Source organism: Physella acuta, unplaced genomic scaffold, assembly GCF_028476545.2.
Source record: "Physella acuta isolate Inbredline_101_S28 unplaced genomic scaffold, ASM2847654v3 ptg000539l, whole genome shotgun sequence".
Taxonomy (NCBI): Eukaryota; Metazoa; Mollusca; class Gastropoda; family Physidae; genus Physella; species Physella acuta.
Genome location: NW_026732058.1, coordinates 66,337 through 76,419, shown reverse-complemented (window position 1 = coordinate 76,419; position 10,083 = coordinate 66,337). Strand labels below are relative to the sequence as shown.

Below are 10,083 nucleotides of genomic sequence, written 5' to 3'. Positions count from 1 at the left end.
AATCTAAAGCCTTTGTGTTTATTTAATCATCTGTTAAGCTAATATATTGTCCTTATATTTTTTTCTTTTCCCTATCTTTAAAATTTTGAATATTAAAAATTGAAAGAAGAGCTTTTTTTTTTTTAAATAAAAAAAGGCCATTATACAAAAAATCATAGCCAAAATTGTGGATTAAAAAAAAAAACTCTTATATAACGTTTTATACTTTTTCTGCGAATCACCACCCCTCATATTATGCAGTATTTCTGGGACGTCCTCCCACTAACTAGATGCTTTGGTTTATAAAGTAAAATATATCTATCCGCTAGTTGTGAAACTTTATTGGATATCAAAAAGAGAAGAATAATGTAAGCCAGTAGTCTTTACTTATTCATTTAACAATAATTTTAAATGGCAAACTTAAAAATAAGGACAAAAAATTAAAAGTCTAAAAATATTATATAACATTATCCTAGACCTTAATATACCCCTCATAACAAAAGGATGAACCATTCCATTAAAGAATTCCTGTCACTATTATATGCTCATTTCCTTAAAAAAGTAACGGTAACTCGTGTAGTTTAAAGTAGACAAACATTATGTTGGTCACTTCCCCTTAACTGCATTGGCTATGTCTTCTATTACCAAACCAACGGTTATTTTAATTGTTCCTTCAAAGTTACTCTACGTCAAGTTGTTTTTAAATTAATATTTAGAGAACAACATATAGATATCTAGACTAACAGAAAATAAGATTAACAAAGACATGGAAACAATAATTTAAAATAAAACACATTAGTTTGTTTATTAGGAATATACTTATCAAAATTTCATTTTATAAATATTATATTATAGTTACACAGCCAATCCATTAAATGACTATTGACTTGGCTCTAAAACGTAACGCTCTTATATTTAGGCAATCAAACAATATGATTAGTACTATAGTATAATTTTTTTTACAAACATTCAATAAAATAAAACGCTATTCCATCATTCACATTTTTGATGTATACGTTACAATAATTTTGACAATTAACGAAATGAGTCGTAATAATGAATTAATGTTGTTTGATACCACAATGGTCGATGTAGTTCCTGGTTACTATGACAACAGCTGTGATTTACAATAACAATATTGGCGGATCTGTCGATTTTCGTTCAGTATACATGCAGGCGCGTCCCCATATTTGTTGATCCGGCTGATTTCTTTCTCATTGACCGTGAAGACTCCGCTCAAGGCGTCATGCGTCACGGTGGCCTCAAAATGGCCGCCACCGGGGGCTGTGTGGAACGTTAATTGATAAATAGTGACGCCACTTTGGTGGGCGGCCCCGAAATCGATTTTATAAATCCCGCCATCAGCGTCTGTTTTTGAGAATTTGAGAACCTCTTTTCTAGTCTGTAGTTTGGAAGCGGAGGTGACGTCGAGTATAGAGAGCAGTGCACACCGGCTTCGGTAGGGAGCCGTGAAAGTGTTGATCTTATCTAACGCAGCTTGCAGCGCCGTTTGCGCACCTTCCTCGTACACGGACACCTTCTCCCACGCTAAACATGCGCACCAATGCGGCGCAATGCCCGCGTCGTCACAGGATCTGTCTAACGGGATTTCCCGAAACAAGCTAATCCCTCTTTTCGTTTTATCGCCTTTTCCGGACCCCCGGAACCGCAAAAAATCTTTGAACGTCTCGTGTAAATCAAACGGTGTTGTCAGCCGCTTGGAGTTGGCCCGTAGGTTGTCCACGGCTTGCGGGTACCTCTGCTGGAACCAGTCGGGGAGGAGCAGGGCCACGTAGGGGAGTCTCTCCTCCAGCTTGCCGGACCACGTGCCCCGGGCCTCGCTGTAGCGCGCCCCGTGGTCCCCCATGAGGATCAGGAGCGTCGTGTTGAGGTGACCCCCGGCATGCAGCTGTTGGACGGTGTCTCTCAGGTCATCGTCTAGCTGTAAGGACGAGAGGACACAAGTCATACAATGTTTTCAACTGTACAAGTTCTGGATCAATGTTTGGGAGATGAGGTTGTTTGTGTTATAGACGATTTATTTTCTATTCAATAAAGGAAATTAAAGAATTTAGTTTGATCACTTGACTACCCACTAAACAAGCTACACCCCCCCCCAAATAAAATATATAATCTAATATTTGAATAGTTTTTGCACCTCTTTATATCTTATTAATATTATTGTATGATCCAATTTTCAAACAAAAACCCTTTGTGTCTACTTCTGTCTTAGTAATCTTATTTTAAGCAAAGTACCCTTTCGAACCTGACGGCTCATGGGGCGGTGAAGTAGAGTTCACCTGTTTCTATGACCACGGCATATGAAGGGATAGTGTGGTCAGCACTGTGTCCAGCCGCCTTTACTTTCCCTAACGTTAGTCAGATACCCACATTGGAACTGGTTCTACTGACACGAACCTAGGATTCGAACTCGAGACTCTTGGATTAGATGTCGTATGCTCTACTATCTGACCACGCCTTTCCACATTCTTATTGTATGATATAAAATATAAACAAAAGGAACCCTTGGATCTGTCTCTACCTTAGTGGTCGTATTATATGATCCATATATGATTTAAGATTTAAACAAAACCCTTGCATCTGTCTCTAATCTTATTGTATGATATTAAAAAAACTAAACAAAACCCTTGGATCTGTCTCTACCTTAGTGATCGTATTATATGATGCATACATGATATAAGATTTAAACAAAACCCTTGCATCTCTACCTTGGTAATCTTATTATTGTCGTCGTGGCTCATGTCCACCAAGAAATGGAACAAAAATTTCCTCTTGTCCTTGTAGACACTGAAAATGTCCAGGAAATAATCGAACCACACCCGGCTGAACGTTCGAGAACCGAAACACTCCTGGAATGTTTTTCTGGTCACGTTCTGCGCCATTAGGTAGAAGGGTCGGGTGTAGAAGTCTGTGGGAGGGTGCTTGAAGCCCAGCATCCGGTAGTTGAAGGGCGCCGAGTGGGGCGCTGCATTGGCCCAAGAGGTCAGGTAGCCGGCGCGTTTCATTTCATGCCATATAAAGGGGAAATAATCCAGGGTTGTTGCCCTTGGAAAATTACGTCTGAAAGTAGAGGAAAAGTGGATGTAATTGATTACCGAGACATTTTTCATAACACTACCATAAGATATAACCAGTACCACTAGATCAAGGTAGAATCTGCAAGGACAGCACAAAAGAGGTCGACTAAGAAACACCGGGCGACGGGACCTAGAAGCTTAAACTAAAAAGATGGGCTACACATGGAGTTAGGTTGAGAAGATGGCAGAGGACAGAGGACACTGGAGATCTTTGGTTGGCGGCCCATACCCCAGCAGGGGGGGGGGGGAGGGAAATGATGATGATGAGACGATGTAATATCTTGGATAATTTTCTTGGGACTTTCTTTCTTTCTTATGGACATCGCCGTCTCAGTTGTCCCCATTAGTCAGACAGGCCTCAACAACGGCAAACTCCGAGTAACTAATGTCTTGGGACTTACAATCGATCTCTGAAATGCATCTAAAATAATCTTCCTCTCAATATTTTAGTATAACTATTAAATGTAACTATACTATATGTAACTATAATAATCAATTTCTGCTGTAATTTTAATAGGAAAAAAAATTTGATACTTTTAGATGTTTTTGGATAAGGCTTGCACTATTAAACTACGAAGAAAAGTAGAAAAAAAATCGATAGTATAAGATATTTTCAATAAACCGTTCATGTAACATTGATGTAAAAAAACTATCGATCAGCATTGATCTGCGATCCATGTAGTCACGATCGTACAATAGTCTTTTCTTCTGACGACTCCGCCATCTTAGAACCCCCCCCCCCCCCCCCCCACCCCATGGTTTCAGCAAGCTGTCGTGTCTAGATCTGTGTCATGTCATGAGGTGTTTGACCCTCGCTGTCTTACATCGTCTTACCGTGTCATGCATTATCTTTACGTTATCTTACATAGTCTAACTTCATCTTTACGTTATCTTACATAGTCTAACACTATCTGACATCATCTTACACCCTCTTACATCAGGTTACATTTACTTACATCATCTTTACATCGTCTTTAAATCGCCTTTACAACGCCTTTACAACGTCTTTACATCGTCTTTACATCGTCTTTACATCGTCTTTATATCGCCTTTACAACGTCTTTACATCGCCTTTACAACGTCTTTACATCATCTTTACATCGTCTTTACATCGTCTTTACATCGTCTTTATATCGCCTTTACAACGTCTTTACATCATCTTTACATCGTCTTTACATCGTCTTTGTATCGCCTTTACAACGTCTTTACATCGCCTTTACAACGTCTTTACATCGTCTTTACATCGTCTTTACATCATCTTTACATCGTCTTTATATTGTCTTTACATCGTCTTTACATCGTCTTTACATCGTCTTTACATTGTCTTTACATCGTCTTTACATCATCTTTACATCGTCTTTACATTGTCTTTACATCGTCTTTACAACGTCTTTACATCATCTTTACATCGTCTTTACATCGTCTTTACATCGTCTTTATATCGCCTTTACAACGTCTTTACATCGCCTTTACAACGCCTTTACATCGTCTTTACATCGTCTTTACATCGTCCTTACATCATCTTTACATAGTCTTTACATCGTCTTTACATCGTCTTTACATCATCTTTACATCGTCTTTATATTGTCTTTACATCGTCTTTACATCGTCTTTACATCGTATTTACATCGTTTTTACATCGTCTTTATATCGTCTTTACATCGTCTTTACATCGGTGACATCGTCTTTACATCGTCTTTACTTCTTTACATCGTCTTTACATCGTCTTTACATCGTCTTTACATCGTCTTTACATCAGTGACATCGTCTTTACATCGTGTTTACATCGTCTTACAACGAAGAAATCATTTTAAAAACTGTTTATCTGACTCTTGTTTGTTTGGCCCACTCAAAAATTTAAGAAATTATAGGTATTTTACATTCGAGATGTATTTGGCCTTTATTTGCCCAACAGCCGACCCAACAAAATTATTGTACAAAACGTTCTTTTTTTTTTACGCAGGATCTTTTGTGCCTGAAATCTACATTCCCCACCGCTAATTGAGAAACTTGAAACAATTAACCTGTGTGTGTATGGGGGGGGGGGGAGAGAAGTGGGGGGGGGAGGAGGGTGCTGACCTCATCGGACTGCCTGCTGTTTTCAGACTTAAGATTTTTCTTCAAATTCGCCAGTTTGTTCAATGACAAATCAACCGTTGCCCTTCTTGTATACCAGCCTTTAATTTACTTTCTTCACAGGTCTTGACTAAAGCAAGAGCTATAAGTTTTTTTTTTTTTTAAAACTCATCTTTATTGCTTAATCGCGAAAATTATCGAGCTAGTCATTACCCTCATCTTTCGACAATTCGATCGACCAATAATCAATCGCGAAAAGGTTAGATAAAAAGTAGGTGAACTGCATCACGTGATTAATTAATTACGACTGCCTCTTCTAGCTAAGCAAGTCACTAACGCCATGACCTGGGGTGGGTGGGGTGGAGTGGGGGGGGGGGGGGTCAGCTTATTTCGCATTTTTAAAATCAACCACTTTATTATATTTCGACTTCATACGTGTCCACTACTTGACATAACTAACCTATCACACCCATTTAAAAGAAAAAAATAATATTTCAAAGTTTTGAAAAGACTTTTAAAAGGTACTTTCCCAGGCAGTAGCGTAGCGAGGGGGGGGGGGGGGGCGGGGGCGGGGCGGTGGGGGGACATATGTCCCCGGGCGCCGAACCTTAGGGGGCGCCAAAATGGGTTGGAAAAATAAATTGAAAGGTTGAGGGGGTGCACATCGAAAGTTTGAGGGGGGGGGGGTGCAAATCGAAAGTTTGAGGGGGGGGGGGGGTGTGCAAATCGAAAAGTTTGTCCCCGGGCGCCGGGAAGGGTCGCTACGCCTCTGTTCCCAGGTAAAAAAAACCTAATACAAACTGGTAAATATGCTTCTAGTGTATGTGATATGTGCCGGCGTTTTTAACATATTTTGACATGACATTATGTAAGGTAGGCGTTTTGCAACTTTTGATTGAATGCTAACAGCGCGATCATGTTTCACCCAGCAGAATTACCAATAAAAAGTTGATTGATCTGGCACGGTTTGTGGACACTTGACGCTCAGTGAATGCTGGGTGTAGGAAAGTTATACGCGTTGTGCAATGTCAATTTAAAGTTATGTATGGGAGGTTACAGTTAGAAAGTTAGTGTTGAATGGTTGATGTTATGTGCTTAGTGTTGGGTTAGTGTTAGGTTAGTCATGTTAGGGGGGGGGGGTAGTGTTAGGAGGTTATAATTAGTAAATTAGTGTTTGTAGGCCTAATCAAAGTTGAGAAAATAAAAATCTAGTTTGGATTAGTAATTAGGACATTATAATGAACAATTCTGTTCACTGAAAGCCAAGCTACTTTTCTACCCATACATTGAACCAGATTGGTGTCACAAATGCCTTAAGTTTAACAATGCTACTGTTGTACTGAGCGTCACTGAAACAGTCACTAGACATGACAGGTTCTTATGTCGTTGTTGATCTAATGTAACTTTATGTCAGGTTTACATCACCAGATAATGCTAGATCTTACACAACTATACCCTCCTACACCCTTCCACCTAGGTAACATGACTTTAATAACAACTCCAACTTACTATAACACCCCTACATCACCCTAACACACAAACACCCCTATACCACCCCAATATCTCTATCCACCCTGACACATCAAACACTTCAACCTTACTCCAACACCCCGAAGCCACCCTAAAACCCTTACAACAATAACACCACCCTAACACCCCATCACCACCCTAATACCCTCTACACCACCCCCACCACCCCAATATCTCTACACCACCCCAAACCCCTACACCACCCCAACATCCCAACACTCCAAACCCCTACACCACCCCCAACACCCATACACCACCCCCAACACCCCTACACCACCCCCAACACCCCTACACCACCCCCAACACCCCTACACCACCCCCAACACCCATACACCACCCCCAACACCCCTACACCACCCCAACACCTGACACCCCCTACTCACCTGCATTCCGGCAGTTCCCACTCAAACTTGCCCGTCAACATCGGAAACATGACCGCCGTTGTCCCGTCCCCCACGATGTTGTGACCCTCCAGCTCAATGGCCATCAGCGTCTTGTGAAAATACTCCCTCGTCTTCTTCAACCTCCTCATCCACGACATCCTTGACATGGAATCGAACCCCAAAACAGCGATGCTTAAACCCTGGAACCCATTCTCCAAAGGCACTTCTTTTCTTTGAACCCTACCCGAAGTCACCGCCGCTCCTGCGTGTATCCCATCATACACCTTTATGCCATTCACCTTACAAACGATCCTAGAAAAATCGGACGGAATTTGAAACCCATCTTTAATATCCAAAATGGGCGGGGCTAGAGTGACATTATAATCTCCAACCCTAGATATGGGGTAGTAATCGCACGTGCCTTGTCTAGACAGCAGGTGCGCTGTAAAATGGACGCTTCCGTTGTACACAGTGACCAAGTTTTCCCGACCTTTACATACAAGGGGCGGGAACTCCGTGACGAGTTTCGCCATGACGGGGTCGTTGAGGTTCAGCTGAGGGTGGACGCAAGCCTGATGGTCCTTGTGGTGGTCTACTGGTTGGAAGTAGACGTCCACGGGTCTCGGCGGGAGAAGGTCTCGCCTGCTGGTGTTTCTGGAGTAGAGCAGCAACATGGCGGCGAACCACGTGATGCTGAATGACAGCAGGTTCGTCCTGGGCCTCAGCTGTTTGAGCGGTAGGTGGATCGGCCGTTTCCGCCATGTTGGGAAATTTATTTTTAGCTTCATAGATGGCTAAACACAAATTAGTCGAGGCGGTTGTTTAATGGTGGTTTTATGGCACACAGGTAACTTACAGACGTCAATGTAAGTGGTCGATTACTGGTAGCTTACAGACGTCAATGTAAGTGGTTCACTGGTAGCTTTAAAGACGTCAATGTAAGTGGTTCACTGGTAGCTTACAGACGTCAATGTAAGTGGTTCACTGGTAGCTTACATACGTCAATTTAGGTGGTTCACTGGTAGCTTACATACGTCAATGTAAGTGGTTCACAGGTAGCTTAAAGACGTCAATGTAAGTTGTTCACTGGTAGCTTAAAGACGTCAATGTAAGTGGTTCACTGGTAGCTTTACAGACGTCTATGTAAGTGGTTCACATGTAGCTTACAGACGTCAATGTAAGTGGTTCACTGGTCGCTTTCCAGACGTCAATGTAAGTAGTTCACATGTAGCTTAAAGACGTCAATGTAAGTGGTTCACTGGTAGCTTTACAGACGTCTATGTAAGTGGTTCACATGTAGCTTACAGACGTCAATGTAAGTGGTTCACTGGTCGCTTTCCAGACGTCAATGTAAGTAGTTCACATGTAGCTTAAAGACGTCAATGTAAGTGGTTCACTGGTAGCTTTACAGACGTCAATGTAAGTGGTTCACTGGTAGCTTAAAGACGTCAATGTAAATGGTTCACTGGTAGCTTACAGACGTCAATGTAAGTAGTTCACATGTAGCTTACAGACGTCAATGTAAGTGGTTCACTGGTCGCTTTCCAGACGTCAATGTAAGTAGTTCACATGTAGCTTAAAGACGTCAATGTAAGTGGTTCACTGGTAGCTTTACAGACGTCTATGTAAGTGGTTCACATGTAGCTTACAGACGTCAATGTAAGTGGTTCACTGGTCGCTTTCCAGACGTCAATGTAAGTAGTTCACATGTAGCTTAAAGACGTCAATGTAAGTGGTTCACTGGTAGCTTTACAGACGTCAATGTAAGTGGTTCACTGGTAGCTTAAAGACGTCAATGTAAATGGTTCACTGGTAGCTTACAGACGTCAATGTAAGTAGTTCACATGTAGCTTACAGACGTCAATGTAAGTGGTTCACTGGTCGCTTTCCAGACGTCAATGTAAGTAGTTCACATGTAGCTTAAAGACGTCAATGTAAGTGGTTCACTGGTGGCTTACAGACCTCAATGTAAGTGGTTCACATGTAGCTTACAGACGTCAATGTAAGTGGTTCACTGGTAGCTTACAGACCTCAATGTAAGTGGTTCACTGGTAGCTTACAGACCTCAATGTAAGTGGTTCACTGGCAACTATCGTTTAAGTGGTTGCTCTCAGCTAGGTTTACTAACGTCAGTGTAAGCTGCTCCCACGTAAGTTTACACTCGTCAGTGTAAGTGGCCGCTCTCTGGTAGCGCCACACATTTGTTAGTCCATCACCATCTCCCCTCGTTGTATACGCTGAAAGGAAATTACGTATTCAACAAAGGCTGTTTTTAAATATTAAATAATGTAGACGCAAGATAGAGTAGGAAAAAAAATCAATATGTCAGTTGTTAGGTTGTATGTTGTTTCAAAGTATCACTATGTTGGTGGTAAAGTTGTATGGCGTGCAGCATGACGCGCCGGAGCAGCCGGTGGTGTAACGCCCCCCCCACCCCCAACATACAAAAGCGTTCTTTTGTGTGAAGCTATCTTTGGTTGTAATGTTTTGTCTGAGATATTGTTTTTAATTGACCATCTTGCTCGGGGGCATTTTGTCGCAGTCCTATTTGTCAGGGTACCATTAGGAGTGTTCTATGATGCGGAGATTGTGCTGTTGTTTTAATGCCCGTGAAGGCAGGTCAAGACGAGTATAACAAGAATTTTAAATTAATTTTTATAATCATCATCGTCGTTTCCCTTCGTGTCCAAGACAAATGGGGCAGATGAAGCAGAGTTAATGTATCTTAATGACCTCGGCATATTAGAGGATAGTGTGATCAGCATTATTCCCAGCCGTATTTATTTCACTAACATGAATCAGGTACACTTCAGAGCAGGGTGGACTTAAGGACGTCTTACAGTCATGCCCGAGATCCGAACTCCAGACTTTTGGGTTAGCTGACGTAAGCTCTACCATTCGACTATACGCTAGCACACATTTTATAATCAAGTAATGGAAAGTGGCGTCTTGTTGAATGTTGCCCCTTAAACACGACCTTGACATATGACCCGGAAACATATCCAGACCTTAGACAT

General features: G+C 41.6%; 1 protein-coding gene across 1 annotated transcript; it reads right to left on the bottom strand.

Annotated features, from left to right (window-relative positions):
- Nucleotides 1-1,084: 1,084 nt before the first annotated feature.
- LOC131945897 (uncharacterized) lies at nt 1,085-7,854 on the bottom strand. Its single transcript, XM_059306522.1, has 3 exons — nt 7,067-7,854; nt 2,709-3,060; nt 1,085-1,921 (listed from the first exon to the last, which is right to left on the bottom strand). Exons 1-3 carry the CDS (start codon nt 7,852-7,854, stop codon nt 1,085-1,087), a joined length of 1,977 nt encoding a protein of 658 aa, XP_059162505.1.
- Nucleotides 7,855-10,083: the final 2,229 nt, after the last annotated feature.

Bases quoted from the DNA above. Each gene is read 5' to 3' on its own strand.
- LOC131945897 (XM_059306522.1), bottom strand. From the start codon at position 7,854: ATGAAGCTAAAAATAAATTTCCCAACATGGCGGAAACGGCCGATCCAC. The intron at 3,061-7,066 runs GTGAGTAGGGGG...CTCTACTTTCAG, and splicing joins TGGGAACTGCCGGAATGCAG to ACGTAATTTTCCAAGGGCAA. The intron at 1,922-2,708 runs GTAGAGATGCAA...TCGTCCTTACAG, and splicing joins ACAATAATAAGATTACCAAG to CTAGACGATGACCTGAGAGA.